This window comes from Giraffa tippelskirchi, chromosome 3, assembly GCF_054371585.1.
Source record: "Giraffa tippelskirchi isolate mGirTip1 chromosome 3, T2T-mGirTip1v1.2.pri, whole genome shotgun sequence".
Taxonomy (NCBI): Eukaryota; Metazoa; Chordata; class Mammalia; order Artiodactyla; family Giraffidae; genus Giraffa; species Giraffa tippelskirchi.
In genome coordinates this window covers 176,669,433-176,697,039 of record NC_137277.1, presented here as the reverse complement: position 1 = coordinate 176,697,039, position 27,607 = coordinate 176,669,433, and the positions used below count along the sequence as shown (strand labels likewise).

Genomic DNA, 27,607 nt, shown 5'->3' with positions numbered 1-27,607 from the left:
GGTTTAATCAGCTCACACCAGTGGCTATATGGGGAACAGATTTAGAAGTGAAACTGGATGCAGAAAGGCCAGGTAGCAGGTGACTTCAATAAATCAGACTAGTGGCAAAGGGAATGGAGGATTCCAAATAGAGAGGTATTTAAAAGGCAACACTGACCAGATTATTCAGATGCTGGTGGGGAACTGGAGGCTGGGGAGATTACATGGGGTAAAGTAAGGAATGGGAAGGGGCTTCCTTACAGCTCAGTGGTAAAGAATCCATCTGCCAATGCAAGAGATGCAAGAGATGTGGGTTCTATCCCTGGGTCGGGAAGATCCCCTGGAGGAAGAAATGGCAACCCACTCCAGTATTCTTGCCTGGGAAATCCCACGGACAGAGGAGCCTGGCAGGCTATAGTCCATGGGGTCACAAAAGAGTCGGATATGACTCAGCAACTAAACAACAACAACAAGGAATGGGAAAAGACTGCTTCATTTCCTTGTAATAGATGTTTTAAAAGTATAGTTCCCTGACCAGGAACATTAGCATTACCTGAGAACTCTTAGACAAATTCTCAGACCCCCATCCCAACCTACTGACTCACACCCTCCGGGGATGCGTCCGAGCCACTGAACACACCTCCCAGGGGACTCTGATGCCCACTAAAGTGAGGAACCACTGCTCTAAACGATTGTGCACTGACCCACTAGAGGAAGAGTCTTCAGGCAACCAGGCAGGGATGTAAGTGCAGTCGGACTTGGTGAGTTTGAGGCGCTGGCTATGAGATCTGATGCTTAAGAGAGAGGTCTGGGCGGGAGAGAGAAAAGAGCATATTACACGTGTACATAGGACAGATGAACAAACAGACCAGTACCCCTGGAAATGGTTCAGAATCAGAAGGGAAGAGAGTCCGGAGCAGAGTGGTCCTAGGAACAACAGCAGGAACAGCATTAGGAAAGCACAAGTAGAAGAAGTCTGCAAAGGAAAGTGAGGCATGATCAGAAAAGGTAGGAGAATGATCGGGCAAATGTGAAGTCAGAGAAGCCAAAGAAAGCAAGCCTCTCAATAAGGAAAGCATGGTCGGCAGGGTATATGTGGTGACAAGGTCACAGGAGGAAATGGAGTGAAGCAGAACACAGGGCGTGGGAACTGGGGGGTCGAGGGTGTGTATGCACCAGGCTCCGGAAGGCTGGCTGTGAAGGCGGGCGCGGCACAGGGTGGAAGCTGTGGGGGAGAAGGAAATCACAACAAGGTTCCTTTTATGCTTTTAAGATAAGAGAAGCCTGAACACAGTTAATTGCTGATAGGAAAGAATCAGTAAGGAAGGTGTGGTCGAAGAGGGCACCATGAAGAAAGGGAGGGGACCCTGGGCAGGAAGGGATAGGATCCAGAACCCAGAGAGAAGGACTAACCTCAGGCAGCAGGACAGAGAGAGGCCACCTTCACTGCATCAAAATAAATGAGGTGGGGGATGAGCCTAGACACAACCCAGTTGTTCTGTCTGGCGGTGGAAAGTTGAGGGGCTTCCACAGGGGAAGCAGGTGGGCGACAGCTCTTGTTTTTTGAAACACAGAAGCCAATTCATCTGCTGAAAAGTGCTAGGGGAGGCGGAGGATACATAATACGTTCAGAGCTAGGTTCCACAACCCCAGGGGAGAATTACAAACGAATGGCATCCTCAAACAGCCGCCCTGAACATGCCAGGCGCCGTGCTCCATGAATTCAAAACAGTGATAGTAACTAGTTACTGAGCACCTATGGCACACGTCTGGCACTGTGTTAGGTGACTTATATGCCCTACCATGTAATATTCTCCAATAATCCAATGAGGTAGACACGTTTATCATGCCAATTTTAGAGATGAAGCTCTAAAAGATCGTTTAGGAACTGAGGCTCACAAAAATTAAATAATACGCTTGCTTGTGGATACCAGCTATGAAATGACAAGGGCAGGATTCAATCCTAAATCTCACCCTCTTCCCATGATGCCTCAGAAACTTCAAGATTTGAACAGCATTAATGGAAATGATTAGTTGTTGCAGTCCATGGGGTCGCAAAGAGTCGGACACGACTGGGTGACTGAACAACAACAACAGTGGGAAGGAGAATGAAAAAGAAAACATGATTTTAGAGAGATGTGCCTGAATAAGATACTAGGAAAAGTCGATCAACTCCTGGGCCCATCTGAGTTTGGGTGACTATGGGATATAAGTGTGACTATGTCTTCCACTCAAGCTGGAGATCCAGTTCTACATCTTGCGGCAGAGGTTGGGATTATCAATCAGATGATAACACTGTCTGAAAGTAGACAGATGTGTATAGACTGGGAAAGAAGGATTTCACATAAGAGTAATAAGATGAATAAATGAATGAAAAGAACGCTAACACTCCAGCATTAAAAGGAAAAAAACAAAATCCCTTCACCAACCAGTTCCCTTCCTTGTTCTAATTAATAGACTGATGAGAGATGAAGAATGGGGGGACTCACCGTGGCAGGACTTGGTCACCCTTCTCATCAGGCTGACCATGAAGATACGCTCAGGTTCCTGAGTTGAAGCTGTGCCCTGGATACAGTGACTTTGGGGGCCCAAACTTGAGTCCTTCACAGGGTCTTCTCAAATGGGGCTTTGCACTGATTCTCATTTCCAGCTGTTAACTGTATTAATTACATCATCAACATCGCTTTTCTTTGAGCACGCTCTGCTCCAAATCTTTCCCTTGCCTTAGGAGAAAGCACTTTTAAATTTCTCTCTACTAAAGCTTTAATTGGTTTTGAGCTTCATGGCTCCCCAAAGACCCAAAATGTAGGCACATATACTTATGTGTTCCCATCTATAGCTGGCTTTGACTTACTAATTCTGCATCTTTCCTCACAGATGAATGACTCCTCCAAGTTTAAGCTGACTTCCATCTGAGTTTTTCTTAAAGGGACCAAGCTTGACCTGTTACTTTTCAGTATCTGAAATAACAGTGTCTGACTAGTGTTTCTTTACCTGCCTTCTAAAGATTAGCTACCCACCAAAACTTCAAAAAATGAAAAAGGTGCTGAGCTATTGTAGAGGGTAGAGATTGGCCTCAAAGCATAGGAAGCTAAAGAAAATGAGTTTTGCTGTGTTGACCCCAGATCCCACATATAGCGCATATATATATATATACATATACATACATATATAGCTCATGTTCTAAGTCTTGAACATTTCCAACAGGGATAATAAGATGCAGCTCACTGCTTGGGCAAAAGGGAAGCAAGTGCTGCTTCTAAAGAACCAGCCCCCTTTATCAATCCAGTTGTTATTATTAAATACCTAAAAATGGCAGGGCTCCAAAATAATCATTACCAGGCAAAAGAAAACAGTTTAAAGAAGAAAAAAATTCTTAGAAGTTACGTCATTCCTGAGACCCATCAAGCCCCCAGGAAACGGAACAATGCACCACTCAAAAGTAGCTAATGTTTGAAGCTTCTTTAATGGAAAACTGCTTCTCCTTAATAAGGTAACAAGAATAGCTCTAAATGCAAATCAGGCAGATCACTGCTGCCAGGTTATATAGACGTGGATGAGTCACTGCTTCTGATGCCTAATTGGCAATTCTGAAGGTTTTATAATGGATCCTGTGTGGCTGCTATGGAGAAAAAGGATTCAGGTGTTAGACAGGAGAGCAATTAGTTTGGTCCTTCTTCAGTTTCAAAGGAGGAAAGAATAATCTTTTGCAGAACATTTGCTGAGTACGAGACTTTGTTCTGGAGGTTAAAAGTAGATGAAAGGTGAGCAAAAAGAGTTATATGAGGGAAACAAAGAAAATATTCAACCCCAATAATATCAGTCATGGAAAGTGAACTGAAAAAAACAAAAAAGTAGCTGTAAAGAAGAGTCACACACAGAAAAAAAGAAGTCACAGAAAGGAAAGATCACACATTTAGTTGGAAGAAGTACAGGCTCATGGGGAAAACCTCTTGTGGTGAGTGGACTCTAAAGAGGGCCCCCAATGACCCTCACACCTCCTGCTCTTCACACTATGACATAACTCCCTCCTCCCTCTGAGAGAGTAGGCAGGACGATGACTTGCTTCTAACCAACAGAACATGGCCAAGACAACAGGGTGTCACTTCCATGATTAGGTTCCAAGAGGCTGTAACTTCTACTTAATAACAGACTCTGTCCCTTGCTGGATCTGATGAAGCCCGCTGCCATTCAGAGAGACCCATGCCAGCAGCCAGCAAGGAAACAGGTGCCCAGTCCAAAAGCCCACCAGGAACTGAGGCTAGCCAACAACCACATAAACTTGGAAGAAGACCCTTCCCCAGTAGAGCCTTCAGATGACCAATATCTTGACTGCAACCTTGTGAGAAACCCTGAAGCAGAGGACCGCGCTGGGCCATGCCCGGATTCCTGACCAAAGGGGAACCTTGTTTCCTTTACTCACAACACTTAGGATACCAACTGTATGGGTTTCCACACCAACCAAGTCTCCAGTTCTCTGTGGACACTGCCTGCTCATCCTACATTTTAATTCAGTCCTGACACTAACTATCTGGGATTAGCACAAGCTTCACAAGTGAAGGACTCAGTCCCACAAAACCACCCCTGCCCACTTCAGACACCAAACGCAAGCTGTAGGTCTCCAGATACCCGACACTCTGAGTTGGCCACAAATGGAGGGGTTCCCATGGCCCCACCCTTAGGTCTGATAATCTGTCATCATTATGACTGATGAGTCATCACAGAACCCAGGGCAGCACTTAACTTACATTGACTTGCTTAGTATAAAGGATACAGCCAGAGAGGGATACCGGAGGCCCAGAAGGACCCCAAGCACAGGAGCTTCTGTCCCCATGGAGTTGAGGGGTGCACCACCCTTCCAGGACGTGGATGTATTCACCAGGCCATGAGCTCTCCAAACCCCACAGTTCAGAACTTTTTATGGAGGCTTCACCATGTAGGTATTAGCAATTATTAACTCAACCTTCAGTTGCTCTCTGCTCCCTGAAGGATGGCAGTAGGGCTGAAAATGTCAAGCTTCTAACCATAGTGTGAAATGGTTAGAATCATTTCATGAACAACCCCATCCTGAAGATGCTCCTAGCACCCCTATCACTCAGGAAATTCCAAGGTCTTTAGGAGCTCTTTGTCAGGAACCAGAAGTGAAAGTCACTCAGTCATGTCCGACTCTTTGCAACCCCATGGACTATACAATCCATGGAATTCTCCAGGCCAGAATAATGGAGTGGGTAGCTGTTTCCTTCTCCAGGGGATCTTCCCAACCCCAGGGATCGAACCCAGTCTCCCTCATTGCAGGTGGATTCTTTACCAGCTGAGCCACCAGGGAAGCCCGTCAGGAGCCAGAGGCAGAAGTCAAGTATATATTTCTTACTATGTTCCACTGACCTACAGTGGGATAAGTCGGTGAGACAGGAAAATGTGAGATAGCAAACATGTTCTACTAAGCCACTAAGCTTGTGGCAAATTTGTTACACGGTGATAACTAACACACACTTCAAATGACAGTTGACATTAGAAGGTTAGAGGAATTTTCAGAGGAAGAGTTGGGAAATTAGGCAGCATTCATGGCAGAAAAAAGGAGGCATGCACACACCAAGATGGAAGAGGGAAGTGGGTGCTCAGGGACAATACAAGGTCCAGTTTGGTTGGAGGTGAGGTCTGAGTGGGCAGGTGCAAGAACATAAGCTGGAGAGACAGGCAGGAGGCCCCTGGTGGACAAGCATAGCCGTAAAGAGCCGTTAGAGCTTATCACTGACATCATGTGGTATGAGAACCTCTACAGGAAAACTCATTTGACACTTGTTGCTTCAAGAGGCAACAGGCTTCAAAAAAAAAAAAAAAGATTTGGAAAAGGCCCATAACTCAATGCTATGCTTTATCCCTTTCAAGGTATTTTCCCTTCCATTACCTCATTTGATTTATGTAAGAACCTGTGAAGAAGTCAAGGCAGGTATTTATTCTCAAGTTTTTTTTTTCTTTTTTTAACAAATAAGGAAAAGGAAGCAGTAAGAGGTAAGAATGACTGGCAAAAGCTTTTGCTCAGTACTTTTTTGTTTCCTACTAGGAGCGCTGCCACATTTTGTTGACTCCTCCTTCCCTGGTGGAGATGGAAACAGGACTGGCCAGATAGGTTTGGATCCTGCCCCCAGTGCTCCAGGGTGGGCTCAAGGAGCATTTATACCTGCAATAGTAGGTGCACAGAGAACTGCACCTAGGTGAACTGCAGAGTTGAGAATGTAGTAGTTCAGTCCGCAAAAGCGGACATTAAGAGAGCCTTGAAATGAGGAGGGTAGAAATGAACGTCAGCTCCCAAGTCGAGCCTACCAAGTTCATACTCGACGGCTGCCTCTGGCTCAAGCAAATGAGTCAAAGTGGAGGGGACTGGCCAGACAGGGGTCAACTAACTTGGGGCGGAGCTGAGAGACTTCACTATAAGGCAGCTGAGCTTGACTCAGGGGCCTAGTGAAAGGTGTGCAGGGGTGGGAGGCTGGTTCCACTTAAACTGATAGAGATGACTCATTTATTTTTGAGGTTTTTTTTTTTTTAAAGCAGTATCTGAAAACCAATCTAGACAGCATATTAAAAAGCAGAGACATTACTTTGCCAACAAAAATCTGTCTAGTCAAAGCTATGGTTTTTCCAGTAGTCATGTATGGATGTGAGAGTTGGACTATAAAGAAGGCTGAGTGCTGAAGAATTGATGCTTTTGAACTGTGGTGTTGGAGAAAACTCTTGACAGTCTCTTGGACTGCAAGGAGATCCAACTAGTCTATCCTAAAGGAAATCAGTCCTGAATATCCGTTGGCAGGACTGATGCTGAAGCTGAAACTCTAATACTTTGGCCACCTGATGCGAAGAACTGACTCATTGGAAAAGACCCTGATGCTGGGAAAGACTGAAGATGGGAGGAGAAGGGGACAATGGAGGATGAGATGGTTGGATGGCATCACCGACATGATGGACATGAGTTTGAGTAAACTCCAGGAGTTGGTGATGGACGGGGAAGCCTGGCGTACTGCAGTCCATGGGGTCACAAAGAGTTGGACAACTGAACCGAACTGAAAGGGGAAACCGATGCCAGGGAGGTGAGTCATAAATCTGTAGAGTGGCAATGAAACAGTCTCCATCAAAGCAAAGAGCCATATGAAACCTTATGAAAGCAGGTTAAACACTAAGCTACAAAAAAGGCTTCACTACTCAACTGAATAAAGTTGGCATATGCTGACGAGAGGGGTATATGAGGAAGGGTGTCTTGATGGAGCCTTCCCTTCTTGGAGTCTGAGGACCTGAAAACTAACTTCACAGACAAGAGTGCTCAGAATCCCAGGTCAAGCTCAGTGGGGATGAAGACATTAATCATCCCCACCTGTAATGATTCTCACTTTCCAAGTTCAGTAAGTACAAGACTAAACTTTTCTCTTTCAAGCCATCCTTTCAAAATAATGGTTAAATGCAAAAAAAAAAAAAAAAGAGGCCCTTCCTGAATAATATGAAAGTCACTCAGTCATGTCCAACTCTGTGACCCCATGGACTATACAGTCCATGGAGTTCTCCAGGCCAGAATACTGGAGTGGGTAGCCTTTCCCTTCTCCAGGGGATCTTCCCAACCCAGGGATCGAATCTAGGTCTCCCACATTGCAGGCAGACTCTTTACCAGCTAAGCCACACGGGAAGCCCAAGAATACTGGAGTGGATAGGAATAAAAGTTATTTTAAATAATTGTGAGAATCAGTCTTTTTTTAAAAAAATAATCTTTAATAATTTGATATTCATTAAGGTAAGAGAGACATTCCTTCATTTCTAGAAAATAGTCATCACTTCTTATTTCTATACACTTTTCTGTTAGGCCCCGTGCAAGGCTCTCAAAATCTTTATCAGAGTTACTTACCAACCACCACCCTTGACCCTGAGTTTTCCATATCTACCAGCTCAGGCCTTGGTTTATAGGCTAATGACTGCTGCTGCTAAGTTACTTCAGTCGTGTCCGACTCTGTGCGACCCCATAGACGGCAGCCCACCAGGCTCCTCCATCCCTGGGATTCTCCAGGCAAGAACACTGGAGTGGGTTGCCATTTCCTTCTCCAACGCATGAAAGTGAAAAGTGAAAGTGAAGTCGCTCAGTCGTGTCCGACTCTTAGCGACCCCATGGATTATAGCCTACCAGGCTCCTCTGTCCATGGGATTTTCCAGGCAAGAGTACTGGAGCAGGTTGCCATTTCCTTCTCCAAGGATAATGACTACTTCAGGTAATTCCAACTGTGGACCATCAACCTGATAATCGCTCCTATTTCCCATAGCTTTAACTAACAATATTCAGATTTAGAACTCGCATCAGTCCTCCTCTGGGTCTATATTTCTATTTTCAGTCACTCACTGAACGTCACAACCTGAATGTCCCCCGTACAACTCATATTCAACACATAATCAGAATCTAGATTCATCATCCATCTCAAATCTGGTCTTATTTTTCTCATTTAAGATGTCAACACCTGTGCAGTTGCTAAATTAGATATCAAGTTAGTCGCATTCTTGAGTGTTCCTCTGCCTTATGTCCCATATCAGATCTACTATCGAACTCTGTCAATTCTGTTTCCAAAATATCTTGCTTCCCTATCCCTTCTCCTGCATGCCAGCTGCCTCTGCTCTCAGCCAGGTCTTCAAACATCTTAACTGGTCCCACTGCCATGCCCCAATCTCTCCCCTCTTCCTAACAGTCTCCTTTCCTTAACGATGCTGGGTGACTTCCCATTACCCAGATCTCTTAGCAAACATGGATAACTGGATGAAAGTTCACCACAGCCTGTTTTTCTAGCCTCCTCTCCAGACTGCCCCACCTCCCACCCCCGCCATGCATCCTGCACTATTGCCTAGAGTCCTCAAGCCGTGGAGAAAAAAAATCTAATGGGTCCCTGGCCAGCCAATGTATTGATGTGACTTAGGTCAGATGTCCACTCAGGATCCAAATAAGTCCTGGGGACAGGGCAGAGCACATTGACCACTTTAGTAAAGGCAGTTCCCATGGAAGGGGAATAAGGCCATCAAGATCCAGAACACATGTCTGTTCCTTTATCTCCTCTCATGAAATAATTTCACCTCAAGGACAAGCATCTGGATTTTACTCTTCATTCACCTTTCTTTAACGAGTAAGTGGCAGGATGCCTGCCTGGAGGTTCCCTCTGTATCTGTCTGAATGCTCTTAGTTGAGATGACAGAACATTCCACATAAACTGGCTTATATCTCAAAGGTGACTCGCTGGCTAATGAAATTAGAAGTTCAGAAGGAAGGCAGGCCTCAAGTCAGTTGATCCAAGGCTCAGGCCAGTGATGGCTGTAGGGGCCCAGAGATTTTTCTGCTTCTTCACTCTTCCCTCCACAACACTTGGCGAGTCATAGGAGAGCTTCCAGTACCAATCAGGGATACATGTTTCGTGTTCACAGGACATTATTTACATCCCAGAATTCTAAACAGGAGTCACCCTGATTAGACAGCTTAGGTCATGTGCCTACAAGAGGAAATGGTATGACACTACAGTGTGCCCATGCAGTAGTCACAAACCACATTCAAGTAATATAATTAAAAATTCAGTTTCTCAGTCACATATCTCAAGTGCTCAATAGCCACATGTGACTAAGTGGCTAGAGACAGTACTAAACAGTACAGAAAGTCCTATCGGCATAAAGTGACCAAGCAACTTAACCAATTGGTATAAGGCAACCAAAACTCAGCAGCTGGGGTCAACTTAGCTCAGGGTTCAAGGAATCCGGGGAAAGGGCAGATGTCCAGATGAAAATCTGGGTATATACGCAAAAGGGAAAGAGGGAAATAGACTCTAGGTGGGCAATGAACAATGCTCAACAAATTCTTGTAGAAAGAAATTAAACTGATCTGGCACGATTTACTCTTCAAAAAATGTAACCCATTTGGAGAAATTATCTGCTGTAATTAGAGGTATAAGGTGTTTTTCTTTTATGAACTCACTAACTTCCTGTGGGACACTGGACATGCCAAGTAACTTCTCTGAGTTTCAGTTTCCTCGTCTGTAAAACAAAAGGGGTGAACTAGATCAGTTGTTTCTAACCTTTTAATCAAAGCAGAATTTTTTACAATACATTTTTAATTAACTTTTGCCTCAGATCTCACACTTTGTAATGTTTTTAGTAACTTAAATGCATCAAAAATTAATGTTATCCTACTTCTTAATCAAAAGCATACAACTGTTCATTAGAGCCTCTGATCAGCAAGAAAAGTCTATATTACCATGGTAGGCTGGTATCATTTGTATCAAAAGTAAAATAAGTTGACCTTGCCGTCTTACTTAAAGTAAATGAACTATTTTCATTTACTGTCATGAAACAGTGCTCCACGGGAAGCCCCTGGGGTAGACTAACACATGTCAAGGAGAGTACTTGATCTTGTAGGACTCAAGTAGGTCCAAAATTTTATGTAATGTAACTGTAAACAGATATGATTCTTGTCACTAGCATGGACTTGCCTAACCTGGAAGGTACCAGAGAGGGGTTTAAATAGACATACTTGGAAGAAAGTTTACAAGGATGACTGGAAAAAGGAAGAAAATGATACCATCACACAAAGATGTTGATCTGTAAGCCCCCCAAAAGTAGATTATTAAGTAATCCAGGTAGGCAAGTATAAAGCTAAAAGTCAAGCAAGAGAATTAGGAATGTAATACCGCAAAAGATGTTAAAAGAACCAGGGGGCAGTGGGTGGCTCCAGAGACCTTCAAGTCTTCATTCACCTCTACTTGGGAGAAGGGCAGGCACATGTAGAGACTGACTGCTGGAGGCCCGGGAACTTCTGTTTCTCGGTAACAGCATGAACTGCACTCAATACAGATTATTTCCTTTTATTTAAATTTCTATTCCAATAATTTAGTGTTTAAGTGCTAGCAAAAAAGGCTGACAAATATGTCTATTCCTAGGTGCTGTAAGGAATGGATTGGAGCAGAGTATATTCTATAAAATAAACTACTTGTAATGTCAGAAAAATGTTCTGAAGCCCCAATTTCCCAGGTCCATTGAAATATCAAAGAGAAAATAGGTAGGAGTGACTCAATAAAAAACGAAAAGAGGAGAAACTGAAAACAACAAGCCAGAGAAAGAACTGGACAAGCTCCAGTTATATTTCAATAAGGAACAAATGTAACTGTCATTATTTCAAGATTCTTCATGGTTTTCTATCATTGTTAACCCTTCTAACCACTAGGTATTTAATGATTTTAAAATTCTTTTAAAAATACCCACATTTCTCAAACAGCTGATGTAGGTAGTGTAGGTAGTGTGATGCAGGTAGTAGTAGAATATGACCCAGCAATTCTACTCCTGAATATAATTCCAACTGAACTGAAAATAGGTACTCAGATACTCATACACCAATGCTCATTTTCACAATACATTTAGTATTCTGGCCTGGAGTCGCAAAGAGTCAGACACAACTGAGGGACTTTCACTTTTCACTTTCACTCAGATACTTGCACACCAAGGCTCATTTCGGCATTATTCACTATTCAAGAGCCAAAAGGTAGAAGCAAAACAGTGTCCATAAACAAAATGCATATTCAACATAATGAAATACTACTCAGTCATGAAAAGGAATGATATTCTCATACATGCGACAACATAGACAAATCTTGAAGACATTAGACTAAATGAAATAAGCCAGACACAAAAGGAGAAATACTGTATGACTCCACTTATATATGACATATAGAGAATAGACCAAAAAAAAAAAAAAAAGAATAGACCACTTAAAGAGAAGAAGTAGATTAGTGGTTAGCAGAGGCTTGGGTGGATTAAACAGGGAGTTACTGTTTAACTGTTACAGAGTTTCTGTGTAACATGATTAAAAAAGTGTGGGGATAGTACTAGATAGTAGTAATGGCTGTTGAACATCATGAATGTAATTAGTAGGACTGAATTGTAAACTTTAAAATGATTAGAAAGGCAAATTTTGTGCTATATATATTTTATCACACACACGGAAGACTTTTAAACCTACAAGAGTTTCTTATGGAGTCTATAGGGCGGGGAGCAGTGTGATAATATTTATTTCTTTCAAGGAGGGAAACTCAGGTGGCAGGAGTGAACAGGTAGGCCCCTGTACTCTGATAGTCCCTTAAAGAAACCCTTAGAATGGAGGGGTTCTTCAAGGAACTAACTAGATGCCAATGATTCTTTAAATTACATTTCCAGGCCAAACTACGACAAGAACTTCAACCTACATTTCCAACTATACCTAACTACCTCAGACTTAACATGTCTAAAGATAAAAGTAGAGATTACTGACAATAAATAAAAATAGGAGAAATCAATCTCTACTAAAAAACAGACACGTCCCTTCCTAGTGTAATAAAAAATTAGGGGCAAACTGAAAGGTTTGATTATAGATGCAGAGGAAATTAATTGAAAAAAACTTTGTACAACTCTATTCTAAAATATTAATATTAGAATAGGTGCTAAAATGTATAATTTTCCTGAAAAATACAAATTATCAACATTAACACAAGAAGAAGGGAAAACCCAACAGAAACAAACAATCATTAGACATGGAAAAAGCTGCCAGATAAAGTCCTAACCCATATTGCAACCATCAGTTCTTTAAATGGTTCAAGTACCAGGAACACTTCATCCTTCTCAATGCTATTCTAACTGCACCAAAGCAGTGAGAAAAAGAAAGGCTCTCAGTTCTTCCCGCAAAGTTAACAAAGCCTGATACCAAGACACAGGGCTTCCCAGGTGGCTCAGTGGTAAAGAATCCGCCTGCCAATGCAGGAGACTCAGGTTCTCCCCCTGGGTGGAGAAAATTCCCTGGAAGAGGAAATGGCAACCTATTCCAGTATTCTTGCCTGGGAAATCCCACAGACAGAGGAGCCCGGCAGGCTACAGTCTAAAGGGTCACAAAGAGTCAGACACAACTGAGCAACTGAGCATATACGCACACACACCAAAACACAACAAAGACTGCCTAATAAGAAGAAACTCACATCTTGTATTATAAATCCAAAAATCAAAAATAAACATTAGCAAACAGAATTGAGTTACATGTTAAAACATGCTATACACCATGACCAAATGAGGGTCATGGTTGCATGAGGGATGTAAGAATTATTCAATGTTATATACATCATCAAGTAAACAAGCCAAAGGGGAGAAAATGAAATCTTGAAAGGAGCTCAAAAGGCACTTAAAATAAAAATTCAATATCCATTCCCATATAAACTTTAAGTAAAAAAGAAAGAGGACATTTGGTTAACTAGGTCGCAAGCCAACAACCAGCACCGTGCCTGAAGGTTTAATACTGGAAGCATTCCTATTAAAGTCGGAAGAAGGCATTCACCACCATTATGTAATATAGTTCTTAAAGCAATGGCCAATGCAATGAGGTAATAAATGAAAAGCACAAAATTAGAGCAATAACGGCAAAATTATTTGTAGATAAAATTGTTTTATACCTAGAAAATCAAAACCACCAACGACAAAATTATTGAAAATATAAGAGCATTCATTAAGGTATCTAGTTTAAAGAGACAAAACAACACCAATAGCTTTCTTATTGCATCAATGATTATATGTAGGAAATTGCTGGAAAAAATTTCCTTTCAAGTTAATACTAAAAAACACAAAATATTCATTGGTTTTTTTTCTAAAGTACAATAATGCTATAAACTATTAAACATATTAAGAGGATGTAAAGATTTTGCAATTCACACTGTGAACAGGTTTGATAAACCAAGACATATATAGATCACGCTATAGTCAAAACAGGGAACAAACAGTCCCCAAAGAAGACCACACAATTGAGCAAAAGGATTGAGGCAATAAATTTTTATCCAAATTATTTTAAGTACCAATACATGGACAAAGAAACCAATCCAATAACCACAAGAAACTAAGGAACTGAAGCAGTGCTGCATTTCCTAACAATATATAATTAAAACATTCACTGAAGTCTTGTTCAGCATCAACTATCAATTTCAATAACTTAAGCCAATGGTTCTACAAGAGTGGTCTGAGATCCTGCCAAAGGATTCACAAGGTCAAGACTCTTCATAATAATACTAAGACATTATTTGTCTCTTTCACTCTCATTTTCTCATGTCTGTAAAATAAGTACCAGTAAGCTAAACTGGCGCCACAGGCCAAACCCAGTCATGTCCACTCATTTACGTATTCTCTACATCCACTTTCAGGCTACAAAAAGAGTTAAGTAGTTGTGACACGGAAGTCTGTCTCCGGGTATCCTACAAAGCTGGAAATACTTACAATGTGGCCCTTTACAGAATACCTTTGCTACCCCCTGCTCTAATGACTACTGGAATGTGTGCTGATGTATCTTGTGTTTTCTAGAATTTTCTAAGATAATCAATTTAAAGTATAAACAAGCACATTTTAGATGTTAATTCCAGTTTTTGCCTCTGGATTTTGACTGTTGTTTTATCTACTATAATCTCATTAACCTCACTAATACCCAATTTTAAATCACTATTTTAAACTCTGAAGTTTTTCTTAAATGTAGACTTGTGTACTTGTACAAGCAAGTACACTTATTTTGCAATATTTTAAAGCTTTCTTAGTTTTCATTTTAAATACAGAAATATTGATAGATATAACCTACATACACAAGAGCACCTTGGAGTCTTCAGTAATTCTTAAGAACATAGAATTGTCCTGAGACCAAACAACCTGAGAATTACAGATTTAAATAAGCTGTAAGTATTTCCAGCTTTGTGGGATACCCAGAGACAGACTTCTGTGTCACAACTACTTAACTCTTTTTGTAGCCTGAAAGTGGATGTAGAGAATACATAAATGAGTGGACATGACTGGGTTTGGCCTGTGGGGCCAGTTCAGCTTACTGATTCTTACTTTACAGACATGAGAAAATGAGAATGAATTGCAGCAGAATACACAATCTTTTCAAGAACACAAGGAACACTCTCCAGGATAAATCACATGCTACACCACAAAACAAATCTCAACAAATTTAAGAGGATAGAAATTATATTAAGCACTTTTTCCAACCACAACAGTATGAAACTAGAAGTCAATTACAGAAAGAAAAACGGGCAAAGAACAAACATGTAAAGACTAAACAACATGTTACTAAAAAACCAATGGGTCAATGGGGAAGTCAGAAAATACCTCAAGACAAACGAAAATGGAAACAACTTTCCGAACTCGATTGGATGCAGCAAAATCAGTTCTCAGAGGGAAGTTTATAGTAATACAGGCCTTCCTCAAGAAACAAGAAAATCTCAAATAAACAATCTAACCTACCATCTAAAAAGAAGAACAAACAAAACCCAAAGTCAGCAGTGGTAAAGAAATAATAAAGATCACAGAGGATATAAAATAGAGATGAAAAAACAACAGAAAAGATCAATGAAACCAAGAGCTGTTTTTTTTTTTAAAGAAAAAAAACATCAACAAAATTGATAACCTTCTAACCAGACCTACCAAGAAGAAATGAGAACTCAAACAAACAAAATTAGAAGTGAAAGAGGAACAATAACAACCAATACCACAGAGATAAAAAAAAAAAAATCATAAGGAAATACTACAAACACTTATACACTAACAAATTAGATTACCTAGAAGAAATGGACAAATTTCTAGAAACATACAAACTGCCAAGACTAAATCAAGAAGAAACAAACAATTTGAACACACTGATTGCTAGCAGTGAAACTGCATTTGTAATGTAAAAAATTCCCAGCCAACAAAAGTCCAGGACTGTATGGCTTCACAAGGAAATTCTACCAAACATATAAAGAAGGGCTAATACATATCGTCCCTGAACTACTCTAAAAAAAGTGAAGAGGACAGAGTACCCCCATGAAGCCACCATTACCCTGATACCAAAACCAAAGACACGACAAAAAAAACCCTACAAGTCAGTATCTGGGAAGAACATAGATGCAAAAATTCTCAACAAAATATTAGCAAATCAAATCCAACAATATATAAAAGGATCATACACCATAATCAAGTGGGATGTATTCCAGGGACACAAGAATGGTTCAATATCTGCAAATCAATCAATGCGATACATTAACAAACAGGATAAAAATCACATGATTATCTTAATAGACACAGAAAAAGCAGTTGACAAAATTCCTTATCCATTCATGATAAAAATTCTCATCAAAGTTGGTAGAGAAGGAATATATATCAATATAATAAAGGCCATTTATGACAAACTCTCAGCTAACATCACACCCAATGGTGACAAACGAATTCAGTAATGTTACAGGATACAAGATTAATATATAGAAATCTGTTATAATCACTAATTATAAAGTACTTAGGTCCTAGCACATAGCTAATGCTCAATAAATATCAGTGATTATTATTTGTAACTACATATATGGTTAGTATGTACAAAAATATATCCAGGTATATCCTAGATATGGCAAAAGTAGTATTCAGAGGGAAATTTATAGTTTTAAAAGCATTTCAAAGGAAACAAGAAAAGCTGCAAAGACTTATTAAACTAAGGAAGTTGGGAAGGGACTTCCCTGGTGGTCTGGTGGCTAAGACTTTGTGCTCCCAATGCAAAGGGCCAGATTCAATCCCTGGTCAGGGAACTAGATCCCACATGCTGCAACTAAGACCTGGTACAGCCAAATAAATTAATTAAATATAAAGAATTTTTAAAAAAAGAAGTTGGGAAAAGGGCAAAAAAGGAAACCCTACCAAATAAGGAATTAAATAACTATGATAAGCGTAAATATCAATGATACAAAGAACAACATCCCATCAACAATAAAACAGAAGAATAACACAACCAAAAATCATGCTCCTTGAAAAGATTAATGTCGGTAAATTAACAAGATGGCTCCAGTCAGGCTCTCTCACCCTACACTCTCATGCCCTCTCGTCCCATGTTCTATCAACAATGACTTTGCACGGTTGTGTAATGGCTGAGATTACTTACAGCACTGTACATGCACATCACAAGGTACTTGCTTAGTCATGGGCTACTTTGTGTGGAACAGCAGTATGAACTGCATCAGGGCTACACTGGAGCAACATCATGGTTATGTTATATGAGGTTATGTTATGGTTTCGTTATTATTATGTTATGGTTATGCTGTGGCTGCTGTTACAGCTGCTGCGTCAGCCAGGAGTGAGGCTGTGTTACGGCTGCCGTGCCAGCCAGGAGTGAATAAACATGTCTGCAGTTCCTACGGTTCCTTGAGTCTCCTTCCAGCCTCTTAGCTTACAACTTGCCTACCATGAGTTCAGCGAACAGTGTGCATGGTGTGAACCCAAGACAACTGGCGTCACGAACAGGATTAGCAACACAGTTAATATGATGGATCTTTGGCAGGCAAGAGTTAAGAAAAAAGAGAGAAGGGTCAAACAATTAAAATACATAATGAAAAGGGAGGCAAGAGTACAGATACAAGGAAATTTTTTTAACAATTAAGGAATATTAATGGGCTTCCCTGGTAGCTCAGCTGGTCAAGAATCCACCAGCAATGCAGGAGACCCTGGTTTGATTACTGGGTCAGGAAGATTCCCTGGAGAAGGGATAGACTACCCGCTCCAGTATTCTTGGGCTTCTCTGGTGGCTCAGCTGATAAAGAAACCCCCTGCAATGCAGGAGACCTGGGTTCAATCCCTGGGTTGGGAAGATCCCCTGTAGAAGGGAACAGCTACCCACTCCAGGATTCTGCTCTGGAGAATTCCGTGGACTGTATAGTCTATGGGATCACGAAGAGTCGGAGAGGACTGAGCAACTTTCACTTTAAACGAGTATTAGGAATATCTATGTGCTCATAAATTCAAATGGATAAATTCCCCTTAAATTATGCCAGAATTGGCACCAAAAATAGAGAGAGAGATTAGACAGACCAATCAGTATAAAAGAGACTGAAAGAGCAAAGATCTCGCCTTCTGAAAAACAGCAGGTGCAGACAATTTTACAATGAGTTCTACCAAATTCTAAGGAACACTTAATTCCTCTCTTATACAAGCTGTTCCAGGAAAATAGTAAACAGTCAAAAACTGATCAGGACACTTCATGAAGCTAATATAATCTTGATTCTAAAAACCAGATAATGATAAGAAAATGATAGGGCCATTTAACATAACACAAAAAACCCTACACTATATATTACCTAAGTAGATCTAGTATTATATTTAAAAAATAAAAATATATCAGGATTAAGTAGGATTTATCCTAGGAATTCAAGGATGGTTCAACAACAAAAATAGATTTAAAGGAGAGAAACCAAATAATACTCTCAATCAGTAAAGAATTAGCTTCATAAAGTTCAGCTAAAGGTAACACTGTGGAGTTAATCAAGGTTGTGTGGGATATGTGACCTCAGCACAGGAAAAAACTAAAAAAACTATAAAGTATTTGATTAATTTTACTGCAGTAAAATTAAGAAATTTTGTTCAATGAAAACACCATAAAGTTAATAGATGAATGACTAAAGGACAGAAAAACAGAAGTTGTTTGCAATGCCTAAAATGGAAAAGGGATTATTATAGAGAATAGACAAGAAACTCCTGCAAGTCAATGATAGAACAGTAACTCTGATGGAACAATGGGCAAACAGTATGAAAAGGCAACTTACAGAACTTAACCTCTAGAGGATAAAAACTTGAAAACTGTTTGCAGGAACAAGAAAACAGAAGACACCTCATAGGTGTGAAGAAAAGGGAACCCTCCTACACTGTTGGTGGGAATGTAAATTAATGCAGTCACTATGGAAAACAGTATGGAGGTTGCTTAAGAAACTAAAAACAGAGTTGCCATATGATCAAGCAATCCCATTCCTGATTATATATCCAGACAAAAGCATAATTCAAAAAGATACATGTATCTCTATTGTTCACAGCAGTACTACTTACAAAAGCCAAGACATAGGAAGACATGTCCATCGACAGATGAATGCATACAGAAGATATCATGTGTATACACACACACGCGCGCGCGCGCAATGGAATACTACTTACTCAGCCATAAAAAAAAGAGTGAAGTAGGGAGGGGACATATGTATACCTATGGCTGATCCATGTTGATGTTTGACAGAAAACAAAATTCTGTAAAGCAAGTATCCTTCAATTAAAAAATAATTTTTTTTAAAAAAGAGTGAAATAATGCCATTTGCAGCAATATCAATGGACCTAGAGATTATCATACTAGTGAAGTAAATCAGAAAAAGAGAGACAAATACCATATGATATCACTTATATGTGGACTCTAAGTTCATTTCAGTTCAGTTCAGTTGCTCAGTCATGTCCGACTCTTTGCGACCCCATGAATTGTAGCACGACAGGATTCCCTGTCCATCACCAACTCCCGGAGTCTACCCAAACCCATGTCCATCGAGTCGGTGATGCCATCCAACCATCTCATCCTCTGTCATCCCCTTCTCCTCCTGCCCTCAATCCTTCCCAGCATTAGGGTCTTTTCCAATGAGTCAACTCTTCGCATGAGGTGGCCAAAGTATTGGAGTTTCAGCTTCAACATCAGTCCTTCCAATGAACACCCAGGACTGATATGACATAAATGAATTTCCACAAAGCAGACTCACAGATATAAAGAATATATCTGTGGTTGCCAAGGGGGAGGTGGGGTGGAAGAGAGAAGAATTGGGAGTTTGGGATTAGCAGATGCAAACTATTTTCTATAGAATGGATAAACAACAAGGTCCTATGATATAGCACAGGGAACTATATTCAATATCCTATAGTAAGCCATAATGGAAAAGAATATGAAAAAAGAATGTATATATACATACACATATATGTGTGTGTGTGTATAACTGAATCACTTCACTGTATAGCAGAAACTAATATACCATTATAAATCAACTATACTTCAATAAAATAAAAAAAATATTTTTAAAGCCTCATGAATTGCTGGTGAGAGTATAGACTGGTGTAATCACTCTGCCTTGGTCAACACCTTAGTTAATAAAGAAGTGCTCCTCTGCATTGCTTTATCCTTGTTTCATATATTTCTTTTGAGGACTTCACAGGGAGGAATGGTTGCCCACTCACTCAAAAATTGTGGTTGATGGGAAATTGCCATTTATTTAATTTTTGGACAATGCTTTGTGCCAGTGTTTAAAGTATCATTAAAAACAGAGAGAGAGAGAGCAAACCCTTGTCCAAACCTACGCTAGAAGGGTAAAGTGGGAATTCTTGCTTCCCTGCTTTTTAGACTAAGTGGGCATTGCATTCATATCATGTGTGATTCAGGCAGAGACAGATGGTCAGGACCTACAATGTATACCTAAGACCCAAATCCTATGCTAGACCAACCATTCCTCTCTGTGAAGAAAAGAAGGGTTTCCAAACAGTTAGGGATCTTGGGATTTCAGTAACCCCAAAGTATCACAGGTGAATAATCATACAGACCTGCTTTTCTCAGCCAAAGGGAAATACAGTTACTTTTTATCGAAGGAAAGACAACTTAAACCTAGACGCTGAACAGGGCTGTCATTGGAAGGAGATGAATTTTAAGTGTGAAAGAAAGGGCTCTTCCTGATTCCTGAGGTTGACCTCAGCAGGCCACAGGAGGAGGAGTAACAGATTGAGTCAAACCCCATAAAGGGACAAGGATTCCCTGTGGATTCTCCCTTCAAGAAAGAGCTAAAGGTGGCCAGAGACAAAAAAAGAGAATTGAAAATGTCACCGACTCTACATTCAAACCCATGTTGAGCCCTCAGGGTACTTGCAGAAGCCTACTTCCAGACCAGGAAACTGAACAAGATCTCTGACAGACCCTACTAAGGTAGAGAACAGGAGAAGTATGTCACAGCCCGATTAAGTTCCCATTGCTAAGATTCAAAACTCTTCTTAAAGTTCCCAAAGATGTATGATAAAGAGCTACTGCACCACTCAGTCATAACTTCTTTTCTCCTTAGGAGTTGGATAATCAGGTGACTGTTACTCAAATACTTGATACCAAAGGATATTTATTTGGGTTGTCCCTGGTCTCGATCAGATGGCCATTTACTGTGCTGATAATGCCACCGCCTAGCAAATGGTAAAAGCTTGAGAGGCTGTGGGGCCTGGACCTAGAAAAGGGACCCGGGTCTTTGGCCCATCTCTCTCAGGAGCTGAGGGTGATTCAGATCCATGCTGTCTTCCTAGAAGAAACTATTGTGTAGGTCTGAGATGCTCAGAGAAACTTTTCTCTGGATGCAATAGTAAGTACTTGCTGCAGACAGCTGAGGTTACTTGCTCAGTTACCAGAGAAATTGGTAGTTACAGTAAAGATATGAATGTTTCCTGGGCAAAGAGGGATATACAATGCATACTGTAATATATAGCATTTGCTTCAGGTTTAAAAAAAGATATTAAAACAAAAATAAATAAAAAGCCCTCTTCTGCACATAAGTGTGAATTAGGATTACTAATCCATCTGTAACTAGAAGACAAAGCAAAGAACCTTTCTAGAAGTCGTAGGAAAAGTTTATGATGTTCTTAAGGTTATGGTTTGTTTCAATAACAAATTTCAAACCCTTAAATGGTGCAAAAAGTACTAACATCCTAACTGTAACCAGATTTTATACTATCCAGAGAAGAGAAGCTGGTTGAAATATTCTAAAAACATCATGATTTTTAAAAGAGCAAATTGCAATTTTCCTAAATATCAAGAGGGCAAGAAATGAGAAACAGCCATGCGGTTTCACCAACTCTCTATTTAGAGGCTAGCAGGAAAGAGAAATTGGTACCAGATACTGAGGGAAGGATTAAGGCTGTTCCCTCAGTCAGGGCCAGTAAGGAAGCAATATAAATAAAAGTATGATAGGAAGACCATAAAAAGAGTAACGAAAACACTGCATACAGTGGACTTGCAAAACACTCAATGATACTTACTTGCAACAGAGATGGAAGGAATAGATGACAAATCAAGAGTAGGTCTGGCATCAGAATTTCCCAAACAAGGAGCAAAGTGAATTACTAATATCCACCCCAGGCATCAGTTCTGCCATCACTTCCACCCATCAATACTTTCTTGCCCTTGTATTGGTAACAACCACTAATGAGAAACTGAGGCATCTTAACCCTTCAACTTGGAGCCTGGAGGAAAAGAGGCTACTGAGGTCTGCAACTTCAATCACCTGAGCAAGGATTCCACTAAATAGTTTTGGAATAATTACCCCATCAGTTCCAAAGTACTTCTCCCCTTGGCTTTGTCCTTCAAGTATCTCTCTCCCGGTGACCTTGTTGATAAACAATTTAACTATTTAGGGTCTTCTCACAAAACAGACATGACTCACAGTACTGATGCTGTTATGATATACATGTACGTACAAAAGAGGGTCACAGTATCCAACTATTTTTAAAAGAAAAAGAAGAAACATCAGAAGAATGAATGTTCAAGGAATAACAACCAAATGAAATTGGCTGGGCCACGAACAGTGAAACCACTAGCTGTCTATAAACAGGCCACAAAAACAAAAAGAATCTGGGTGTCCTCAGGTCAGCACACCTGGTGGGGCAGTGAGAAAGCACTGGCCTCCTCATTCAGACAGAATTTCAAAGTTGGAAAGTCCTTCTGGATGAGCAGTACTCAGCACCAGAACACAACATATGCTTTTAGAAAACGCTCGCTGCCCCAGATCACTCCCTCATCAGCAGTTGAGACACAGGGCGACCCTTATATGCAGTCACTTCCTGAAATCACCTCCAACTTTCTTCAGGAGTCAGAGAACTGTGCTCACCAGTCTCTATCACAGCGTGTCTGCTCAACATCCTCCTTTAGTAATCTTCTGGCATTTCTTCCAGCCTTTCATGGGGGCTGTGCCAGAAACTTCTTCCTGATTAAAAAAAAACCTCATAATCTAGTTGGCCTAGCCAGGTCAATTTTTTCCATTTCATGACATACATAAAATTCAATCTGGCTAGAAAACATATTCCCTGCACTTAAAACCTTCTAGAAACCTATTCATTGAAATATTCCAATTTTTGCTCCTTTCCCTTAAGTTTCTCAGAGTGCACTCAGGTAGGGCCTTTGGTCACAGCTCCTCCCCTAAATGTCTGCAATTGCTTTTTCAGCATCCAGGGGACTCATGGTTTAAATTTTGATCAGAGAAAATAAGAATGGCTTTTTTAAAGGCTTACAATCGAAACACTCAGTAAGGATCATCTACTTATCACATGTAAGGTGATCCATTCCCACCACTGGGCTTCCCTGGTGGCTCAGATGGTAAAGAATCTGCCTGCAATGCAGGAGACCCAGGTTGGGAAGATCCCCTGGAGAAGGGAATGGTTACCCACTCCAGTATTCTTGCCTGGAGAATTCCAAGGACAGAGGAACCTGGCAGGCTATAGTCCATGGGGTTGCAAGAGTCGGACACAACTGAGTGACTAACATTTTCACTTGCAAACATTTTTTATTTTTCATTCCCACCACTAAGGACAAAATGTACTGAGTTAAAATTAAAGCAAATTCTAGGGTAAAATGAAGTGCTTTTTTGGGGGAAGGATTTAATGATTGGTTTAATTCTGTTCCCACCAACCACAGGGTGGGCTTGGACTCATCACGGGAATGTCAAGGTGAGCTACCAACACAATGCAAAGCCCACTAGGACGTGACAATGGCAACCACTGACCACACAAACCACCAGCAGCAGTTTGTCCCTGCCTCACAAACAGCAGCTGGAAGCCTGTCAAAGATCCCCCTTGCCTAAAAGCTGCCACAGGTTAGAAACTGGAAAGACACCAATTGTATTGTGTGATGAATTCTGTAGCACAGAAAGAATTCCAATACTTAAAACAATCTACCAAAATAAAATGTCAGACAGCAGTCCTGTACTCACTTTTTTCCTGAACACAAACTGAGAGTTTCTTAACACCATCAACCAGAGCGTTTTGAGTGTTGCCATGTCCATCTTCTGAGTCGCTGTCATCAAACTGCACCTCTATAATGACATCAGGACTGTCATTACAGCCTTTCAGGGATTGTTGTGGGAGCTGGCTTCCACAGAGCTCCTCGGGGAGATCGGACTCATAGGCACCTTCTGTTTCCCTGTCATTGCTCTCCGGTTTAATTACCTGAAGAAAATTGAAATGTTCTGCTAAATCACTGGTGGAGAAAAAGGGAAAGTGCAGATTCTTCTGTTTTCATTCTTCTTTCCTAAGGAAAAAACTGCACATTCGAAAGCAGTAGATACTCACCATGTAGTTTGAAAAAGAATCTTTATTTTCCAGATATACAAACTGCCTTATGATCAACCCAGCTCTTCAATATGTCCAAGATTAATGCTATATCCATGCCTCAGTTTTCTGACATACATTTTCATCCCCTCTCCCACAAAGGACCTGAATACCAGAAGTACCACCCTGCTTCACAGGGTTCATCACATGGGACCAACCAGGATGTTGAGAAATGATAGAAGAACTCAACACAGTATGTCACTGCATTCCCAAATGAAACCACAAGAATGTAAAATGAAACAGAAACAAGCAAAATTCAATATGAACAAGAGTTTATAAAATCTTCCCAAAAAAAGTATAAACCCTTAACTCTCCATTTTGAGACCTGAAATAAGCATAGAAAGCACACAACTGACAGACATTTACACTAGAAATAAGAATGAGTACTATACACAGAAGAACTGTACAAAAAAGATCTTCACGACCCAGATAATCACGATGGTGTGATCACTCACCTAGAGCCAGACATCCTGGAATGTGAAGTCAAGTGGGCCTTAGAAAGCATCACTACGAACAAAGCTGGTGGAAGTGATGGAATTCCAGTTGAGCTATTTCAAATCCTCAAAGGTGATGCTGTGAAAGTGCTGCACTCGATATGCCAGCAAATTTGGAAAACTCAGCAGTGGCCACAGGACTGCAAAAGGTCAGTTTTCGTTCCAATCCCAAAGAAAGGCAATGCCAAAGAATGCTCAAACTACCGCACAATTGCACTCATCTCACCTGCTAGTAAAGTAATGCTCAAAATTCTCCAAGCCAGGCTTCAGCAATACATGAACCGTGAACTTCCAGATGTTCAAGCTGGTTTTAGAAAAGGCAGAGGAACCAGAGATCAGATTGCCAATATCCGCTGGATCATCGAAAAAGCAAGAGAGTTCCAGAAAAACATCTATTTCTGCTTTATTGACTATGCCAAAGCCTTTGACTGTGTGGATCACAATAAACTGTGGAAAATTCTGAAAGAGATGGGAATACCAGACCATCTGACCTGTCTCTTGAGAAACCTGTATGCAGGTCAGGAAGCAACAGTTAGAACTGGACATGGAACAACAGACTGGTTCCAAATAGGAAAAGGAGTACGTCAAGGCTGTATATTGTCACCCTGCTTATTTAACTTCTATGCAGAGTACATCATGAGAAACGCTGGGCTGGAAGAAACACAAGCTGGAATCAAGATTGCCGGGAGAAATATCAATAACCTCAGATATGCGGATGACACCACCCTTATGGCAGAAAGTGAAGAAGAACTAAAGAGCCTCTTGATGAAGGTGAAAGAGGAGAGTGAAAAAGTTGGCTTAAAGCTCAACGTTCAGAAAACTAAGATCATGGCATCTGGTCCCATCACTCCATGGGAAATAGATGGGGAAACAGTGGAAACAGTGTCAGACTTTACTTTTTTGGGCTCCAGAATCACTGCTGATGGTGACTGCAGCCATGAAATTAAAAGACGCTTACTCCTTGGAAGGAAGGTTATGGCCAACCTAGATAGCATGTTTAAAAGCAGAGACATTACTTTGCCAACAAAAGTCCATCTAGTCAAGGCTATGGTTTTTCCAGTGGTCATGTATGGATGTGAGAGTTGGACGGTGAAGAAAGCTGAGCGCCGCAGAATTGATGCTTTTGAACTGTGGTGTTGGAGAAGACTCTTGAGAGTCCCTTGGACTGCAAGGAGATACAATCAATCCATCCTAAAGGAGATCAATCCTGGGTGTTCATTGGAAGGTCTGATGTTGAAGCTGAAGCTCCAATACTTTGGCCACCTCATGCGAAGGGTTGACTCATTGGAAAAGACCCTAATGCTGGGTAGGATTGGGGGCGGGAGGAGAAGGGGACGACAGAGGATGAGATGGTTGGATGGCATCACCGACTCGATGAACATGGGTTTGGGTGGACTCCGGGAGTTGGTGATGGACAGAGAGGCCTGGCGTGCTGCAATTCATGGGATCGCAGAGAGTCGGACACGACTGAGCGACTGAACTGAACTGAACTGAACTATACAATATGTCAAACTTTTTCAACTTTAAAAAAATGAAGCAAATAGAAAAGAATTCACTACTAATCCATTCAATGAGTTAGTCACGTGATACTCATATGACAGTACCCTTTGATTTCTATGGGCATGATATTAACATATACCACTGTTATTTAGCCACTGAAAAAAAGGTGACCCTATATGTAAATCTGCCCATCCACATTAGCAAAAAAGATAGCTGACTGTGTTGGTTCTAGATTTTACTTAGAGACTACATCATTCCAACAATCTATTTCTGGATGAGAAATCTTATGTGCAATTTAAACATATAATCAAGATGTGATTATATATATATACATATGTATACATATACATATATATGAAGAAGGGCACGGCAACCCACTCCAGTATTCTTGCCTAGAGAATCCCATGGGCAGAGGAGCCTGGTGGGCAGCAGTCCATCGAGTCACACAGAGTCAGACATGACTGAAGCGACTGAGCAGCATATATATATATATATATATATATGTATATATATATATGTATGTGTATATATATATGTATGTGTGTATATATATATGTATGTATGTATATATATATGAATTTGAATACTATTGGTAGTACATTCATTTCATTCCTTCAAGCAAATGCTAGAAGAACAAACTTCTGTCAGGCATCCTTATGAGGCCTGCATTCTATTGGGGAGACAGATGGTAAACAATTTACTCATTCAACAAATCATTATGGAATACCTTTCATGGTGCGAGGCACTATTCTAAGTGGCAAGGATGCAGCAGTGTACACAGCCAAAAGTTTACTAGTGATAAGTGCTAATGAAGAAGCATACATAGACACTGGAGACTGAGGCTAGTAGGGTGGTTAGGGTAGATGCCTCCTAGATGAAGCGACATGTGAGCAGAGACCTGAATGAAGTGAGAGAGCTTCTAGTGGTTTCACTACGTGTCTATAATTGAGAGGTCTAATCATTTCATGGCAAATAGATGGGGAAACAATGGAAACAGTGACAGACTTTATTTTCTTGGGCTCCAAAATCACTGCAGATGGTGACTGCAGCCATGAAATTCCAAGATGCTCCTTGGAAGTAAAGCTATAACCAACCTAAACAGCATATTAAAAAGCAGAGACATTACTTTGCCAACAAAGGTCCATCTAGTCAAAGCTATGGTTTTCCCAGTAGTCATGTGTGGATGTGAGAGTTGGACCATAAAGAAAGTTGAGTGCCGAAGAATTGATGCTTTTGAACTGTGGTGGTGGTAAGACTCTTGAGAGTCTCTTGGACTGTGAGGAGATCAAACCAGTCAATCTTAAAGGAAATGAGTCCTGAATATTCACTGGAAGGACAGATGCTGAAGCTGCAACTCCAGTACTTTGGCAACCTGATAGGAAGAACTGACTCATTTGAAAAGACTCTGATGCTGGGAAAGATTG

At 40.8% G+C, this 27,607-nt stretch overlaps 1 protein-coding gene across 11 annotated transcripts in view; it reads right to left on the bottom strand.

Annotated features, from left to right (window-relative positions):
* DIS3L2 (DIS3 like 3'-5' exoribonuclease 2) overlaps positions 1–27,607 on the bottom strand; it is a 365,476-nt gene that overhangs the window by 221,168 nt on the left and 116,701 nt on the right. For 10 of the 11 annotated variants that reach the window (XR_014080899.1, XR_014080900.1, XR_014080898.1 and 7 more), the window contains one exon: positions 23,793–24,027. Coding sequence is in view for 8 of the 11 variants with exons in the window: in XM_081585674.1 (XP_081441800.1) it covers positions 23,793–24,027 (235 nt within the window). In the remaining 3 variants the exon portion in view is untranslated. Of the gene's footprint in view, positions 1–23,792; positions 24,028–24,150; positions 24,238–27,607 lie in introns of those variants that run through there. The other variant, XM_081585676.1, reaches the window with a different exon arrangement.